We start from the raw sequence: 20054 nt of genomic DNA on the forward strand, positions 1-20054 counted from the left end.
GAAAATGTAAGTGCTGCAGTACTTTTCTCTTACATGAATATAACAGAATTATATATATATATATATATATATATATATAGTCCTCTTTGATTTGCTGCACTTATTAAAACATAAAAGCTTTCCAAATCAGATGAAAATTCATCATAACCATAGAATCCTGAAATATTATTTTACCTTAATTTCCCTTTGTATACTCCTGATGTCCAATTCCCAGAGTGAAGGTACTTAATTTAGCCACTCACTGATCCCTTTCACCACAACTTCCCATTCTATGACTTCCAGACTGATTCTAAGCCGAGTGTTGAATCTAATATGTAGTGGCCATTTTTTTTTCTGGCAGGATAAATCAACTTTTTTAGGAAACTGTACTCCAAAACTGTAATGAAATTGTCACTGCACATTTTAGATGAATGTTCTTGTGTATCTTGTAATATGCACGTCTATATTTATTGAAGCAATGTTCATCTCCACATTTATTGCAACATTATTTACCACACCTAACAACTCAAGACAACCTTAGTTACATTGAAAGATGATTGAATAAGGGAGATGATGAAGTACCACTCAGTTATAAAATTAAAAAAAAAATCTTGTCAATTTTGAGAACATGAGCAGACCTAAATAGATCATGCTTAGTAAAAATAAATTAGAAGACAAACAATAAAGAATTTCTCTCATGCATCCATGACATACAAAGAAAACAAATGAACAAATGACTATATAAAACAAAAATATAACTTTAAAATCTGCTCACCTCTCACAGTCACCACCATGCTAACTCATCTGCTGGCCCTGCTTAACCAAGTCCCAACTAAATCTCCCCAGACATGCACACCAAGCAGCAAAAATTTCATGGAAACAGTGGTTCCTGAAGCCAAAAACTCTGGGTGCCCTCAGGAGGCGAGCCTGAATACCCACACAGCTGAAGCCCCAGCAGCTGCACCCACAATCCACAGATGCGGCCACACCAAGGGCTCAACTCCACCACTTCATGAACAGTCTCTGCAGAGACGCCAAACTGCAAATGACTTCAGGTCCCACAGTACCCAGGCTGAAAACTCTGGTGTTTTTTGGACTTGGGGTGAGTAGCTTTCCTGCAACTCCCCATGCCCTGGCACACATGCCCACCTCCCATGTCCATTAGGTCAACTCATTGGTCCCAAAGCATAGATCTCCAATACTGGAATTCCAGTCGGAGCACAGCAAATTCGACAGGAAAGTAAGACAGAAGCCAACTAAGCTCAACAAGCAAAAATAATGACACAAAAGGCTCAATTAGCAACAAACAATTTAATAAATTCTTACACAGGGACTTAACCCCAGAATCATATATAACATTGTTAACATATTGATCTTTTTAATACTCACATGATTTTAAAATTGGAGCCTTATTATCTAATAAATTTTAGTTCTAGAATTGTATCAACTGTTATGGCTTTTTTTTACATTAAAATTAACTTTAGGAAAAAAGCGCCCCCTGTGTCCCGTGCCCGCCCGCGGCAGCGGGACAGCTCGGAGCACCCCCTCCCCGCCGGGCAGGTCCCAGTCATTCGCCCACCGCGCCTGATCCCGCCCTCCCGTGTCTGACAGGTATATTGGCTCTTCCCCTTGGAGACCCTGTGCCACCTGGAAAAGCGCCCCCTGTGTCCCGTGCCCGCCCGCGGCAGCGGGACAGCTCGGAGCACCCCCTCCCCGCCGGGCAGGTCCCAGTCATTCGCCCACCGCGCCTGATCCCGCCCTCCCGTGTCCTTAAAAGTGGGCGTGGCCTGTTTCCAGAGCGGCGGCCGCTAACGCGGCCGCAGATATTTTTCTTACCATTCCACACATTGTCCTTTGGCTACAATTGATTGAACTCATTTCTCCGAAGAACTCCCTCATCATCTTAGTTACTATATGTTGATACTCAACTAACCTAGCCTATCCTAACTTCACAAAAACTGTCAATGAACACATCAACTTGCACGGAAAAGTACTTTGTCAAAAGAGCATAACCAAAAATCTTTAGTCGAGGTTCCTCCCAAGTTAACGAGAGCTCCAGATAGTAAAGCCCATAACAACATGAAGAAACTGAGAAAATCCCCACCACTAGGAGAGAGCCAAGAAAATATCTCACTAACCTCAGCAGCGACCTCCCAGAAATACACCCTCCTCTCAGATAGAGAATTCAGAGAGGAAATTGTGAGGATGATTCATGAACTCAACACAACTATGGAACGAACATCTAATAAATTAAGGGAGGATATGGATGCCGCGTTGGAACGCTCCACCAAGATAATCCAGGAAGAAATGAGAGCAGAAATTTCAAAGCTACGAACAGAAGTCACACTACTAAAAGAATCAGTAGATGAAATGAAAATCTCCGTAGGAGCCCTCAATAGTAGAATGACTACAGCCGAAGACAGAATCAGTGAACTTGAAGATGAGCTGCACAAAGCATATAGACAACAGCAAATAATGGCAAAAGACCTCAAAATGGCTCTAGAGCGAGTTAGAGTCCTAGGGGACGACCTCAGGAGAAACAATATAAGAATCATGGGAGTGCCGGAACCACACGGAACCAATCCCAATGAAAAAAACACCATTAAAGACATCATTGCTAAAAAATTCCCAGAGCTAGAGAATGTGGACATCCAGATACAAGGAGTCCGAAGGGTGCCAGCTAAAAGGGACCCAAATAGAAAATCCCCAAGGCATATCATAGTCAGAATGATGGATGCCGTGGATAGAGACACAATACTGCAAGCAGCAAGATCAAAGAAGGAGATCATATACAAAGGCGCACCCCTTAGATTCACAGCAGACCTATCAGAAGAAACCCTCCAAGCCCGAAGACAATGGTGGGATATAGTGAAAAAACTTCATGAAATGAATGCCTCACCAAGAATACTCTACCCGGCTAAACTCTCAGTTAAACTTGAAGGAACCATACATTATTTCATGGACAAGCAACAGCTCCGGAACTTCATAGACTCAAGACCAAATTTAAAAGAAGGACTCAAAGGGCTACTATAAGACAAGGAAAAAGACCTATAAGAACAACAAACCCTACAAAAAAATGGCACAAAATTCAATGACAATAATCTCTCTTAATGTTAACGGGCTAAATGCACCAATCAAGAGGCATAGAGTGGCAAAATGGATTCGGAAACTAAACCCAACCTTCTGCTGCCTACAAGAAACACATCTGAATAGCCGGAACAAACACAGACTAAAAATCAAAGGATGGAAAACAATCCTGCAAGCAAACAGCCCCCTCAAAAAAAAAGCAGGGGTGGCCATACTAGTATCCGATAGCATTGATTTCAGGCTGAAAAAGATCAGAAGGGACAGCAAAGGTCATTTTATATTCATCAAGGGATATGTGCAACAGGAAGAAATCACACTCCTAAATGTATACGCACCTAATGAACGACCAGCGAAATACTTAAAAGAACTCCTAACAGAATTTAAGGAGGACATAACTAGCACCACGATAGTAGTTGGAGATTTCAACACTGCCTTATCACCTCTGGATAGATCGACAAGAACAACACTCAGCAAGGAAACGAAGGCCCTGAAGGAAGAAATGGAGGAGACAGGGCTAATAGACCTATACAGGGCTATATACCCCCAAAAGAAAGAATACACATTCTTTTCCAGTGCACACGGAACATTTTCCAAAATAGACCATGTTCTGGGCCACAAGTTATACCTTAATAGAATTGGAAAGATAGAAATTGTATCAACTATCTTTTCAGACCATGATGCACTGAAGATGGAAGTTAATCATGCACAGACTCGGAGAACCAAATCAAACACTTGGAAATTAAACAACTCACTATTGAACAATGAGTGGGTCACGGAGGAAATCAAGAAAGAAATTAAGAGATACCTCGAAACAAATGAGAATGAAGACACAAGCTACCAGAACCTATGGGACGCAGCTAAAGCTGTGTTAAGGGGAAAATTTATAGCTCTGCAAGCCTTCCTCAGAAAGGAAGAAAGGGCCTATATAGATAGTTTGACTTCGCAGCTCAAGATCTTAGAAGAGGACCAGCAAAAGGAACCCAAACCAGATCGAAGGAAAGAAATAATAAAACTTAGAGCAGAAATTAACGATATGGAAACCCGAAAAACAATCCATAAGATCAATGAAACAAAGAGCTGGTTCTTCGAGAAAATAAATAAGATTGATAAACCGCTAGCAAGACTCACAAAGAAAGAAAGAGAGAAAACCCTAATAAACCGAATCAGAAATGAAAAGGGGGACATCACAACAGAAACCAAGGAGATTCAAAGGATCATCAGAGACTACTTTGAAAGTCTGTATGCCACAAAACAAGAGAACCTAAAAGAAATGGATGAATTCCTTGACTCCTACAACCTCCCAAGACTGAGCCAAGAAGACGTGAAATACCTGAATAGGCCCATAAATATCAAGGAAATCGAAACGGTAATCAAAAGTCTCCCCAAAAACAAAAGCCCAGGTCCAGACGGATTCACTGGCGAATTCTTCCAAACATTCAAAGAAGACTTGTTGCCAGTTCTCCTTAAGCTTTTCCAGGAAATCGAAAAGACAGGAACCCTGCCGAACAGTTTCTATGAGGCACATATCTCCCTAATACCAAAAGCAAACAAAGACACCACTAACAAAGAAAATTATAGACCAATATCCTTGATGAATACCGATGCAAAGATTCTCAACAAAATACTAGCAAATAGAATCCAACAACTCATCAAAAAGATCATACACCATGACCAAGTGGGATTCATCCCAGGGATGCAAGGTTGGTTTAACATTCGGAAATCAATCAACATAATCCATCACATCAACAAAAGTAAAGATAAAAACCATATGATCATATCCATAGATGCAGAAAAAGCATTTGACAAGATCCAACACCCATTCATGATAAAAACTCTCACCAAAATGGGTTTTGGAGGAACTTTTCTCAAGATAGTCAAAGCCATCTACCATGAACCTATGGCGAGCATTATCATCAATGGAGAAAAACTAAGGGCTTTTCCTCTGAGATCGGGGACAAGACAAGGATGTCCACTCTCACCACTTCTCTTTAATATAGTACTGGAAGTATTAGCAATAGCCATCAGGCAAGAAAAAGATATTAAGGGGATTCAGATTGGAAAGGAAGAAATCAAGCTCTCACTATTCGCAGACGATATGATACTATACCTAGAGAAACCTAAAAGCTCTAGTAAGAAACTCTTAGAAACAATTGACCTATACAGTAAAGTCGCAGGCTATAAAATCAATACCCAAAAATCCATGGCCTTCCTATATGCAAACAATGAGACAGAGGAAAGGGACATGAAAAAAGCAATCCCATTCACAATTGTGCCCCAGAAAATCAAATACCTTGGAATCAGCTTAACTAAAGAAGTAAAGGACCTCTACAAAGAAAACTATAAAACGCTACTTCATGAAATAAAAGAGGACATGAGGAAATGGAAACATATCCCCTGCTCATGGATAGGGAGAATAAACATTGTCAAAATGGCAATACTCCCCAAAGCATTATACAGATTTAACGCGATCCCTATGGGGATACCCATGGCATTCTTCAAAGAAGCGGAGCAAGCAATCCTGAAATTTATATGGAACAATAAACGCCCACGGATAGCTAAAACAATTCTTGGGAAAAAGATGATGGGAGGCATCACCCTTCCCAACCTTAAACTCTACTACAAAGCGGTAACAATTAAAACAGCATGGTACTGGAACAAAAGCAGAACTGCAGACCAATGGAACAGGGTGGAATATCCCCACACACAACCTCAAATGTATGATCATCTAATCTTTGATAAAGGTGCAAGAGATGTGAAGTGGAGCAAGGAAAGTCTCTTTAACAAATGGTGCTGGCACAACTGGACAACCACATGCAAAAAAATGGGCTTAGAACTCGATCTGTCACCATGCACAAAAGTCAGATCAAAATGGATTAAAGACCTCAACATCAGACCACAAACCATAAGGTACATTGAAGACAAGGTAGGCAAAACCCTCCAGGATATTGAAGATAAAGGTATCTTCAAAGATGACACGGAACTAAGCAATCTAGTAAAAACAGAGATCAACAAATGGGACTACATTAAACTAAAAAGCTTCTGCACCGCAAGAGATACAGTGACCAGAATACAAAGACTATCCACAGAATGGGAAAGGATATTTACACAATACCCATCAGATAAGGGGTTGATATCAAGGGTATATAAAGCACTGGTTGAACTCTACAAGAAGAAAACATCCAACCCCATCAAAAAATGGGGTGAAGAAATGAACAGAAACTTTACCAAGGAAGAGATACGAATGGCCAAAAGACACATGAAAAAGTGCTCTAAATCACTAATCGTCAGAGAGATGCAGATCAAAACAACCATGAGATACCACCTCACACCACAGAGGCTAGCACACATCCAAAAGAACAAAAGCAACCGCTGTTGGAGAGGATGTGGGGAGAAAGGGACCCTTCTACACTGCTGGTGGGAATGCCGGCTAGTTCAGCCCTTTTGGAAAACAGTATGGACGACTCTCAAAAAACTTGAGGTTGAGCTCCCATTTGACCCAGCAATACCACTGCTGGGAATATATCCCAGAAAAGCCAAAAAGTATAGTCGAAGTGACATATGCACTTATATGTTCACCGCAGCACTGTTTACAATAGGCAGAATCTGGAAAAAACCCGAGTGCCCTAGAACAGATGACTGGTTGAAGAAACTCTGGTACATATATACAATGGAATACTATGCAGCTGTCAGAAAAAATGAGGTCATGACGTTTGCATATAAGTGGATCTACATGGAAAGTATCATGCTAAGTGAAATGAGTCAGAAAGAGAGAGACAGACATAGAAAGATTGCACTCATCTGTGGAATATAGAATAATAGACTATAAGACGAACACCCAAGAATAGTAGAAATAAGTACCAGGAGGTTGTCACCATGGCTTGGAGGCTGTTCTCTCATTATGGGCAACTCAGAGAAGGGAACAGCAAGTAAAATGTGGTTGTTGGTCATGTGGGGGAAAGATGATGCGGGCCAAATATAGACTAGAGACTGAACGCAGTGGCCACTCAACACCTTTATTGCAAACCACAACACCTAACCAGAGAGAGAGAACAAAAGGGAATTCCCTGCCATAGTGGCAGGGTGGGGTGGGGGGAGACGGGACTGGGAAGGGGGGGTGGGATGTTGGGTTTACTGGTGGTGGAGAATGGGCACTGGTGAAGGGATGGGTTATCAAACTTTGTAAGGGAGAAACATGAGCACAAAAATGTATAAATCTGTAACTGTAAAAAAAAAAAATAAAAAAAATAAATAAAAAGAGAAAAAAAAAATAAAAATAAAAAAAATAAATAAAATAAAATGTGAAAAACAAAACAAAAAAAAAAATAAATAAAAGTTTATATCATAACTGTAAAAAGAAAATGAATATAATTTTCCATAAATTAAAAGCAAAATAAAAATTATTTATGCATTAAAAACCAAAACAATGTAATAAACCTCTAGGTGGATACTATTAAAAAAAAAAAAAAATTAACTTTAAAATATTTGGAAAAAATTTGAAGATGTAAGACATATTAGTGATTACAAAAGCAAAGGTGGAAAGAGCAGTGTGTAAAGTGACAAAAGTGGTCAGCTGTACAGTGATCATATAGGACAGGAATGAAGCTCACTGTCATAAACTTCGTGTAGTACATACAGATGCTGATATATATATGTATATATATATATATATATATATAAATGCACACCTGAAACAGGGAACAATGTTACTTTAACTAAAAAAAAATACTTAAGAAATTAGATTATCAGGAAATGGGGAACTAGCTCATATGTCTGGACAATATGTTTTGAATGAGTGAGGTCCCGGCTTTAAGCCCTGGGCAGTACATGATTTCCGAGTACTGTGAATACAGCAATGGATTCCCAGAAGATTACGGGAGCAGCTCCGGACGTCCTCAGAAATACAGGGTCACATTAGAGCTATAAACTTGAGCCATTCATCCTGGTTAGCCGGTACTGCAAGAAATGTCCCTGGAGTACTGTTAGAATTGCCACCCCCACCCCACCCCCTCCCCACCAAAAAAAGAAGGAAAAAAAGAATCACAAATATATTTCACAGAGATATATTCCAATTTTAAAGTTTAGAGTTTTGCAAATGATTGTAATTTTTTGATATCTGTAAACTTAATTACGTAAAACCGCCAAGTTAATATTTGTAATATGTGGTAAAGCAAAAATTTTTGACATGTAGCTAAAATCATAAAGAAGCACAGATTATTAGTTCTCATTGATTTTCATTAATTTTAAATACTTTCTTCTTTCATTAGAATAAAATATTAAAAGTCCTACACACCTATACTTGTCCTATAGTGTATAGACTAGATACAACGCTAAGGATTGGACTGGGGTCGGTCATTTACAGGACAAATGCCTTAACTCCTGTACTAACTGTATCACTGACACTTGACTAAATTTTAAAGTGTGCCTGTTTGTAAGTTAAAGAGTAGAAAATAGGGAAGATCCAAGAATAAGCAATGATAGTGACAGACTCAATACTACCTTTTATATTAAAATACATTATTTATTTGTTTATTTATTTATTCTTGCTTTTTGGGTCACACCCTGCAATGCACAGGGGTTACTCCTGGCTTTGCACTCAGGAATTACTCGTGGTGGTGCTCGGGGGACCATATGGGATGCTAGGATTCGAACCTGGGTTGGCTGCGTGCAAGGCAAACGCCCTACTTGCTGTGCTATTGCTCTAGTCCCTATTAACTGATGTTAACAAAACTCATAATCAAGTGTAATCACTGTTGCCTTGAACAGCATGTGCACATGGGTGCGACAAAATTCTTAGATTTGCTTCATTGCAACATTTGCTAAGATCATTTACTCTGATCATCAAGATCAGGTTTCAGTCATTCCACATGCAGATTTGTTTCCTAAGGATACATGTATATATTTCAATTGATTTGTCTGATTAACTACCAATAATTCTACCTTCACACCATATCAGGAAAATGGAAGCGCTATTTTTTTCCATACTAAAATCTCTCTGCCCAGGTTTCCGCTAACAGTAGAGATCACCACTATTTGTAGTATTCTATTCTCCATTTTAAGATGTCTCATGACCTTACATATATGATTTGGATAAAAATGAACTAACAATCATTTGAATTTCCTCATTTCCATGGAGTCAAAGCTGCCATTCTTAGCAATCAACCTCTATCCACATTGCTTCAATCTGCTTTATGATGACTATTGAACAAAGAGGTTTCCAAATAATAGAATATTCATATTCGTGGCAATTTAGATATTGACTTCTTGTTTCCATTTACAATTCTAAGAATTCACATACATGAATTTTAAGAGGATTTTTAGGGCAGTGAAGCTCTTCTGTATAGTAATGACAAAATACATGTCATTATAACTTGCCCAACACCATAGCATGTATAACATAAAGAGTAAACCCTAATGTAAACTAAGAATTTTGGATATTAATGAGGCGTCAGTGTAGATTTGTCATTGTTAAAAATGTACCATGCAGGCTGTTGGAAATTTGACACAGGAAGAAAATATACATGTGTGAGGACAGGGGGTAGATGGAAAAAATCTTTATAATTTCTGTTCAATTATGCTCTGAATCTAAAATTTCCCTTAAAAACAAAACATTTAAAGGGGGAAAAATTAATCTATATGGCAGGCGAGTACATCTGATAAAAGTTTCACTGTCACAATACAGAAATAGGAAAAATATAATTTAAATTATATAACATAAAATACAATTAAACATTTTTAATCAAGATAATTAAACTATAATCAAATGTTACTGGCAGCCTAATTTCTAATAAGTAAGAAAACTTTGGAGGGAATGAATGGGACAATAAAGAAAATTTAAATCTAAATAATGAATCCGAATTATAGACCAGAGAGAATATAGTTTAAAGCATCAACATTACTTTTTAAAAGGTTGCCAGTCTTGGAACAAAGAGATAGTACAGGGTTTAAGCATTGCCTTATATACAGCCAACCTCAGTTTGATCCCTGGCACCACATATGTTTCCCAGAATACTTCCAGGAATGACCTCTGACCACAGAGCTATGAATATCCCCTGACTACTGTGGCTCAAAATTTGCCCTTCTCCCCCTCCTTCACTTCCGACACTCCCACTCCCACACCACCACCACCACAACAACAAAGAAAATAAGTAAGAGCGACTACTCTTTAAAACAATGGGACTGGAGCAAATCGATCTTGTTAACATGTCAAATCAAAGTGATTGAATAATTCTAATAATTTCTTTGAAGGGGAAAAAAGAGAAAAGCCCTTTATTTGATTCATCACTGTAGCACTGTCACTGTCATCCCATTGTTCATCGATTTACTCAAGCGGGCGCCAGTAATGTCTCCATTCATCCCAGCCCTGAGATTTTAGAAGCCTCTCCTTACTCGTCTTTCCCAATGATTGGAGGCTCTTTCAGGGTCAGGCGAATGAGACTATTATTGTTATTGTATTTGTATAATGAATACATCACCAGGAACTTGCCAGGCTCTTCCCTGAGGGCGGGATACTTGATTCATACTATATTATAAATTATTCTAAAAGTACTTATCAGGACCAAGGAGATAGTATTGGGGTTGTGGAGCTTGCCTCACATGGGGCAGATCCAGGTTTAACATTGGGCACTACATATGATGCCCCAAGTCCCTTCAAGATCACTCCTGAGCAAAGAGCCAGGAGTTAGACCTAAGCACAGCAGGGTATGTGGCCTCAAAACAAAAACAAAAGGTTCGCAGAGCTATATGAACACAACTGCATCCACTTTGCATTAAAATGTATATTTGCTTAATTTTTCAAAGGGTCTGGTAAAAGAAGAGTGACATCTCACTGAGTAATAAAGAGATTTCCTCTAAAATATATCATCATCATCGTCATCATCATCATCATCATCCTGTTGATCATCAATTTTCTCAAGTGATCTCAGTAACATCTCCATTCATCTTAGTCCTGAGATTTTAGAAGCCTCTCTTTATTCATCCTTCCAAATGGTGCCGCATTGGAGGCTCTTTAGGGTCAGGGAAATGAGAACCATCATTGTTACTTGTATTGGCATATGAATACACCATGGGGAGTTTGCCAGGCTCTCCCATGCAGGCAGGAAACTCTCTGTAGCTTGCCAGTTCTTCGAGGGAGAACTAGGTTATAGGATGTCTCGTGGCACAAAGCTTCTGGGAGCTTGGTCTTATAGTCTCTCGATGTTGGCCATTGGTGGGATTACATGGTGCCGGGGGCAGTTTCTGGGTGTGACCACCTAGCTACTGGAAAATAAAGGATCTGGGGGGAAGAGGCCCAGTCCCTATCCTAATAGGCTTGGAGATCTCGGCCCCGGGTCCCACACACCTGGTTCCTCTGCCAGTTCCATCATACGTGAGGCTCATCTGAACGTGTGGAGACAGGTCTTGAGCATGACTGTGGCTGGGTTAAAGAGGTCCTCGGTCCTGGGGGCTCTGCTCGGGACAGGGAGGGAAACTCAACCCACCCCCTCTGAGGGTCTCCCCCTTCCCTGGTGAAGACAGCCAGACTCGGGGGCAAGAGACTCTAAAATATATATATCTTGAAAAAAAGATAAAGAGAATCTGAATCCTACAGGTAATCCTCACATACTACATCCCAATCTTCAGGCTATGCTGTACTTAACCTTGAATTTATAATTACAATTTTACTGTTAAGTTTTACATGGACTGGAGCGATTGCACAGTGGGTAGGGTGTTTGCCTTGCACGTGGCAGACCTGGGTTCTATTCCTCTTCCCCTCTCGGAGAGCCCAGCAGGCTACCGAGAGCATTCCGTCCACACGGCAGAGCCTGGCAAGCTACCCATGGCATATTCGATATGCCAAAAACAGTAACAACAAGTATCACAATGGAGACGTTACTGGTGCCTACTCGAGCAAATCGATGAGCAATGGGACAACAGTGCTATAGACTTTTACACGCCACTGATTAATAATATATAGGACTACTTGTGTATATATTAAACAGGCCTATGTTCAAAGTCTTTATATTTATCACACTGACATTCTACTTTTTATCTGAAAGCTGAAAGTTGATTTCTTTGTTTTCTACTATTCCCTAAGTGAATTCCAAGAGGCGCATAACAAACCAACCATGCACTTGCCATGACCTCTGCAGAGTTACCATCTCTGGTGTGTGCTGCAAATTGCTTTAAAATTAGATTTACAATACTTCAATTTTCCAAACTAAGATTAAAAAAAAGCCTAGAGGAATAAGATACTAGCATTAGGTAATATTTTAGAGCTGTGGTGGGACTTCTATAAATTTTACTTGATTAAAACTGAGAGATGTTTAACTAAGTTTTTGCACTGAAATAGTCGTTAAATTTGCCAAGCTCTTTAACACTTATTTTATAGAGTTCTTACAATCTCTTTTACTTAGGGGACATTTAAACTTTCCAGATAGCTAGGTCAGGACCTCTAAATAGAAAATGGATAGGGCATATGGAAGACACTTCATTTTTTAGGAGATATAAGAGGCTGCAGTTCTACATTCATCTTTATTGTCTTAAACTCATCAAAAAGAAAAATGTTAAGTTCTCATACTATCAAAAAAAAAGTTAATTCCTCATTTGCTTTATGCATTAACTTATATTACTTCAACATTTTTAATGTTCAGATGCCAAAAAAGCATAAAGATCATCTAGTTGAATTTCTAGAAACTAGAATTTTTTAATAAGATTGTGTTGCACAGGCTCCAAATTCAGTGGACTGAATCCATCATAACACATCTGATTATTAGGAAATAGGTTAATAACTTCAGGAATGTCTGACACAGAAAAGGGAATAAAAAGTCCAACATTCTTATTTTTCAGATGAGGAGCCAAAAGTTCAGAGGGAATGAATCACTTCTTGAAAGCCACAGCTTGTTACAGATAAACTAGGCAGGTCTCCTAAAACAAAGATAAATACATACTGCTCTTAACAGCTGTTCTGCAGACAATCACTTACGAGTTGCAGAGCTGAACTTTAAATCTTAAGTATCTTTTATGTATGTTTATTTTCATGACTTTTTTTCCTGCATCCTAAGGTGACAAACATTGCAAATATCAAGTGAATTAATACAGCGCCTTGTGTAAAGAGACTCAAAGCAATCCTGCAGTTCCAACACTATCTGAATTCATCTAATGCCATTTGCATTCTTTAGCTATTCCCAACCATAACAGCCCTGATGAAAAGAATATTAATTTTTTATGAAAGGGTTATCAAAGCTAATCAAACAAAAATTAGTAAATTCAGGTGTTCAGGTATAATTACACTAATAATCAATTATTCATGCAACCAATATTTACAGAGCATCTACATACCATGTTTCGTTCTAAACAAAACAGACAAATGATCAGGATTAGTTTTTGCCCTTACAAAGTTTAAAATCAGGGAACAAAAGCAAAAAGTAAATATAATTTAAAAAAACAGAATAATTTAAGTGCACTGCAAACTGTATAATGGCAATGGAAAAATTTCTGTATTTGGAAAGATGGCCTCTCTGAACCAGTGACAAATTAAGTCATCTGTATGACAATCAAGGCAGATTTAGAGCATTCCACATAAAGGGGATGGTTATATTAAAGTGTGGGAACAAGTTTTAGTTTGCTTATAGCATAGTACACAAGGAGAGAGATGGGGGAGAAGATATAGGCTGAATAGAGAGACTTGAAACCTTTTCTAATAATAGACAATCTAAAGACAAACCCTCCTTTAGAAATGAATCAAATGCCTCTGCATTTTAATCTTATGGGCTGGAAAAAGTTCAGTATTAAGAAAAACAGAGGGATTCTAAATCATGATCAATTTACTTTTTCATAAAGGAAATAAGGCTCAGGTACATACTTAAAAATGACTTTACTAACAAGAAGTAAAAATAGCCTCCAGTACTTTTTGACCATCTGGAGATTTCAGAACTGTACTTCCTTTAAGTCTAAAAGCCTCTACAAAAAAAAAAAATTATCATATGATTTACCAATCCAGCAGGTAAAAATCTCCAAACCACTAGGGCTGAACTCACTTACTGCTTTTGAATTTGTAAAATGCCAACACAATCTTTAAATTAAGTGACTCAGGTTCAGAGACAACTCAGCAAGCTGAGCACACGTGTTGTATGTCATGAGGCCTGAGATATATTTCTGGAAACACATGGTTCCAACACATGGTACCACTGGGAATTATTTCTGAGCACAGCACTGAGCATCTCTAGGTGTAGGTCCAAAACCACAAAAAATAAAACAATCGTATGATGCATAGTTTCTCATATTAATACAATCTAATTTCAAAGGCGAGGCACCGTAATTGTTATAAATACATAAACTTAAAAGGACATAAATATCAATAATCCCTAAGATTAGTCAGCTCTGTAAGGTAAAATACATTTATGTGTATAAATAAAAGGACTCTAGTCCACCTGAGACTGAAGCATATGGATCAAGTATCTGAATTCCAGCTTTGTAAAACAGCTACTAGTTTCTCATCGTCTCTGATCTTAAGGCTCTAAAATTAAAAACACTAGCACTTACAGAATGAAAACTATCATAGATTGCACAGGTCTCTTTTGATAAAAAAAAAATTGGGGTCTTTTTCTGCCCAAGAGAAATATGCAGGACAAAGAGACTGTTTTTGTAGTCTTCATGCATCTAACACTGAATATGACCCACTGTTTTTAATTGTTCTGCAGCCTGGAACCATACCATTTTGACTGTCTTGCTTCTGTGCAGCTTGCACTGTTTCCTTCATTTCAGACACAGACATGTGCCCACGCACAGTAAATCACAGTTAATTGCATGTCTTAAATTAAAAGACAAAAACAATGCACAATTAATTGGGGGAGATTGTCAACTGGTGAAAGGCTCTTGCTTATTGCACTCTGCTCACAGGATGCATGCCAAGTGTGTATTTCTGGAAAGAAGATTCAGTATGTGACACTGAGGGGAGGTGCAGGACAGAATCTTTCAGCAGAGCAGGCTGGTACAAAAAATTAGAAGCTTTGAAATATTTAACACAGTGATGGCTGCATATAAAACTTTCTCTATAAAGGAGTAAAGAGAAGACTGTACAATCCAGAGCAATCAGGAATAGTTAAAATGTCATTGATAAGGGATTATAGAGAGATGATATACAATTGTCTCTCTATTGGGTCATTAGAAAAAAAATCTATGCAGTTAGAGATTTTTTCATAGTATTTAATAACATGAGAAAATGTTCATGACATATTGCAGTACAATTGCTTACAAAATAGTGTCTCCAACTTAAAAGACTCTGTAAGTGGACAAAGAAAGAAGATACAAGGAGATAGGTTCCAGGAAAAATAAACCAGAAAATGTTAACGCTTATCTTCTGAGTTGCTTATGCTTTCTAAGTTTTCTAATTTTCTTAAAGAAAAATATCTCTAAGTTATTCAATATTTCAAGCTACTTTCAAGTTTTATATTTAAAGTTTAAGTTTTCAAGAACTGTAAAAATATTTTTAAATGAACTTACCTATTATAATTAAAATATCCATTATAAAATTTAAAAATTACCTCCAGTAAACACTTACATTTCTAATCCTATTATAGTTGTGGTAATTATACACAAAATCATCTTAGTAAAATCATAGTTTATTGGGGCCAGAGAAATAATACTGGGTAAGGCAATAGCCTTCAGTTGGCTTATCCAGGTTCAGTCCCTGGCATCACACCTGGTTTCCTGAGCAGCACCAGTAGTGGACCGTGAGAACAGAGCCAGGAGTAAGTTCTCAACACTTCTGAGTATGGACTAAACTGTCAACCCAAAAAGTATTTTACAAGTGGTTAAGAAAACCACCTTCAACACAATTAAGTGGTTAATACAATGACTTATTCCATATACATAGTGTAGAATGGAAGACAATCACTATAAATTCTGCTTTTTGAGAATTTACTGAAATTGCAAATGCAAATTTTCATAGCAAAGTCAATAAATAATCTTGAATTGAAAGAACTATAAATCTCTTCTCCATCCATTATTTGCAAACACTACATAAAAAGAATTTACATTTTGCTACCTTGACTTAATTATTCTGATACCAATACCTGGCAATAACATACCCCCCCCCACACAGAGTTTTATCATTTTACCAAACTAAATAAGAACAAATGACAATTCTGTAATATATCACTGGTCATTTTGTTTTACTTCAATATTAGAAGAAATGAATATTCAAAATCCAGCTTAGTAAATTTATGACAAAGGTATCCAACAGCCTAACTTTTAAATAAGAAAAAAAAAATTTCCTGCTCTGTCTCATTTACTGGAGCTGGGGTGGGAAAAGTTAATCATTTCCTAGCAAAGCCCATATCTCAACCTCAGGCTTCTTTATGTCTCAAGGGTAACATTTCCATTTCACTTTTAATGGAACAAATTTCTAATCAGAATATGTATTCAAAAGTAACTGAGGCAAGGCAGTGTCAACATGTCAGGCTGCCAGCAGCATTCCCCAGGCCTTGGAACCAACTTAGCACTCACACTGCTGTGACAGAGAACAGGGAAACGAAAAAATGTCATATTTGATGAAGAGGAGACAAGCCAACACTGTAAAATAGTTTTGCTACTCTTCGGATGCTTAATTCAATGTTTGAGGCATGTTTTGAAGGAGCAAGAGGCCACTCTGAAAAGATATTTGGAAAGGATGATTTTCAGGGACTCGTGGCATAGCCATAACCTACTTTTCATTACTTCTAGAAAGGATAATAACCTAACAACCCCATAGACTGCTTAAGGGTTGTTGTTGGTCTTTTTTTTTTTTTGGAGGGGAGTGGGATTTGGGACACATACAATGGTGTTTAGGGCTTACTCCTGGTTCTGCATTCAGGGATCACTTCTGGTGGGGTTGAGGAACTATATGGGGTGCTGGGATAGAACCCTGGTCAGCTTTATGCAAAGAATGAGTCTTACCCAGAGTTCTATTACTCTGGCCCTGTTTAAGGTTTTTAGTTCTGTTTTTGTTTTTATTTAATAAAAAAATGAAAAGAAAAGTGATTTGATAGGCTCAAAACTTATTTTCCTCTTTAGAAAAAAAAGTCTCAGGCAACAGAGTATTAAGTATATTTTGTGCTACTCTAAAAAATTTCAGAAGTATGCATTCAGGTTTCTTCAAACCATAAAAATATAGTTTTAGTTGCTGAAGATGTGTGATAAGAGAAGATTATTATGCTACAGCATTTTTGAGTGTCTGATATTTTCATAATATAAATGGAAAAATCAGCTTTTTTGGATATACTTTATGCTTAAAATTTTACTGACTTTTTCTTTGAAAATACGTGAGACATGATTCATTCCGATGATTAAGATTCTAACAAGCAATCTGGATTTTTAAAAATTCACCAAGCATTATGTTATCAAGAAAAAAATAAAAAGAATGGAAAAAATTCCTTCACCCCCACCAAATTTATCATGATCTATAATGATAAAAGAAATGCGTTTAAACAAATGCAGTGCCACCATCTGCCTGGCATTCTCACAGTGGGACAAAATAGACTGGTAATTAACTGCTTTCCTACCGAAATCTGCCAGCTTTAACTCCCCCGTGTCACTGATCAGAAGGTTCTGTGGTTTCAGGTCTCTGTGCAAAATATAACGCTGGTGGATGTAAGACAGCCCTCGCAGCAACTGAAATAAAAACAACTGAAAAAAAAAAAACAACAAGGAGACAAAAGTTAAAATCTTAACACAGATAAATGCCAGTTTCTATATATAGTCTGCCAAATACTTGTATTTACCAAAATTGGTTACCCTGCACTAGACTTCCTGTTAAATTATTTAAACAGAATATACTTGTAGGTATAGAATCTTCTTCTGTGTGAAAAAAATAAATGCAAAAAAATTAACTCTTTGATCTGAAACAAACACACACTCTCTCTCTCTCTCTCTCTCTCTCTCTCTCTCTCTCTCTCTCTCCAATCTATAAATTAAAACAGAATGAAAAGAACAATTCTTTTTGTTTTATTTCCTCAGGCATAAATTGATTGAAAGATAAAAAAAATCCACATTCTCAGAGTAAAAACACAGAATTTTGAACACAGGTTATGTAAATGAATATTTAATTCCATAGAAACAACATAAGTGCAGTATTCAAAGATTACCCATGAACATACTTATGTTCATGGAATGGAAAGATAAGACAATTTGAATTAATTATAACCAAAATCATCACATGGTCCAAATAATATAATATTATAATCTTATTGCTTCTGCACACATGGCCACAGAGATCAGGATGGTGTCTAAAACAGACATGTACCTTCAATAGTTTCAGAGCTTACTCTTCCCAAAGGAAAGAAAACAGCAGAGACAGAAATCAAAAACTGAAGAGCAATACTTTTTGTAAGAAATAATGTTAAGAAATAAATGATGGTCTTATTTACTTTGTTTCATTTTGGATTATGTTAAGTGTTTCTATTTTGGTAAAATAAAATTGTGAATCTAGACAAGACTTCTAGTGCTCTACTTATGAAAGAGAAACTATATTTAAACAACTTACTTGCCAGAACAATCATAATTGACATCATTAAGAAATCAATCTCAAAAAATAAAAAATAAAAGCAAATGTTTTAAGTGCCATCAGCATGCTAGTCTACATAAACAGCTAGTAGCAAATTGCATATTTAGGAAAGCATTAAATGAAGTAGTTGTTAAGACAGCGTTGGTGAAAGGATTCCGGAATATTCAAGTTGAATTTGAATTTGGCAAGTTAAATTTGGCAAGTGCTAGAAGGTCCTGGAAACCAGCATTTCTGGAATATTTCCCTGCTAATCAGAGGTTAGAGAGTCAAGAAAAATTTTCACTTTGGGTGAATACCTTGAAATCACAGCAAATGTATTTATTTCAAAACCTTTTCAAGTGATAATATACTATGGAACAGTGAGGGTTTAAGATTATCTTATACAGATTCTAGGCATATGAAATCAAAGTTTGTTAGCCTAGATTAAAATACCAACTGAAGAACCCCAGGAGACAAACATCTCCCTTGACTTTTCCTTTCCATCCTCCCTCTGCAGCAGACGGAAAGACTTAACACCATCACCAGCAGCTTCCAGCCTCATTCCTCACTTCTAATACACTCTGCATCCTGAAGTCTAAAGCTTACAATTTTTAAGAAAATCTGCATCTCATTAGTTTAGAAGAAAGAATGAGCAGACAAACCCACTTTATTCTCAACAAATTAAAATGAACAAAAAGGGCAGAACATGTAACAAACAAAACGAAATTTAAAAACGGATTTAAAAATTTTCAGAATTCTTAAACTGTTTTCCATAAAGGCTAAACCAATTTCCATTCCCACCAACAGTGAATGAGGGTTCTTTTACATTTGTTTTCCCATCAACCACTTGCTACTTCTAGCTTTATGATGCAGATCATTCTTACAGGTATAATATGAAATCTTATTATTTTGATTTGCATTCCCTGATAATAAGATAATTTAATGGATCTTTATTCCCTACCTGTGCGTATTGGCCAATGTTTGTTAGGTCTTCTTTGGTAAATTGTCTATTCAGCCTTCTCCCCATATTATCCCAATTTTCCATCTTGGGCATTCCCCCAAAGCACATAAAAACACTAAGGAAAAAAAATATATGCACATCTATGAACTGAAATGAACCCCTCCCCCCCCAAAAAAAACCTATCAAATTACCACACTCCTATGCAGGATTATAGAGAAAGAAAACAAGAGAATATCCAAAGACACAAAAACAAACTTTGAGATTCCAACTGCAACTGGAGAGCGGGGTATGACTCAAAGGGGGAGGAAGTCCAATGGCCTGTGACAGAGGGATATAAGTACTTAGAAGATGTCTGTGATATCATATTTTGAAGAGCTGTAAAATTGTACTCCTAAAACATATACACAGCCTTGTAGAACAACATTATGTCAATTAAAAAATAGTTTTAAAATAAGTACAGAAAATGATTTTGAAAAGCATATAAGCATTCTGCAAGGTGAAATCCCATAAGAACAGGTTTTCTAGTTT

At 37.3% G+C, this 20054-nt stretch overlaps 1 protein-coding gene across 4 annotated transcripts in view; it reads right to left on the bottom strand.

Moving 5' to 3' along the window:
* The window catches only part of CDK14 (cyclin dependent kinase 14), a 685298-nt gene that overhangs the window by 301741 nt on the left and 363503 nt on the right, over positions 1-20054 (bottom strand). For all 4 annotated transcript variants that reach the window (XM_012935646.2, XM_055125412.1, XM_055125542.1 and 1 more), the window contains one exon: positions 17586-17709. In XM_012935646.2, coding sequence (XP_012791100.1) covers positions 17586-17709 — 124 coding nt within the window. The remainder of the gene's footprint in view (positions 1-17585; positions 17710-20054) is intronic.

Source organism: Sorex araneus, chromosome 1 (assembly GCF_027595985.1).
Source record: "Sorex araneus isolate mSorAra2 chromosome 1, mSorAra2.pri, whole genome shotgun sequence".
Taxonomy (NCBI): Eukaryota; Metazoa; Chordata; class Mammalia; order Eulipotyphla; family Soricidae; genus Sorex; species Sorex araneus.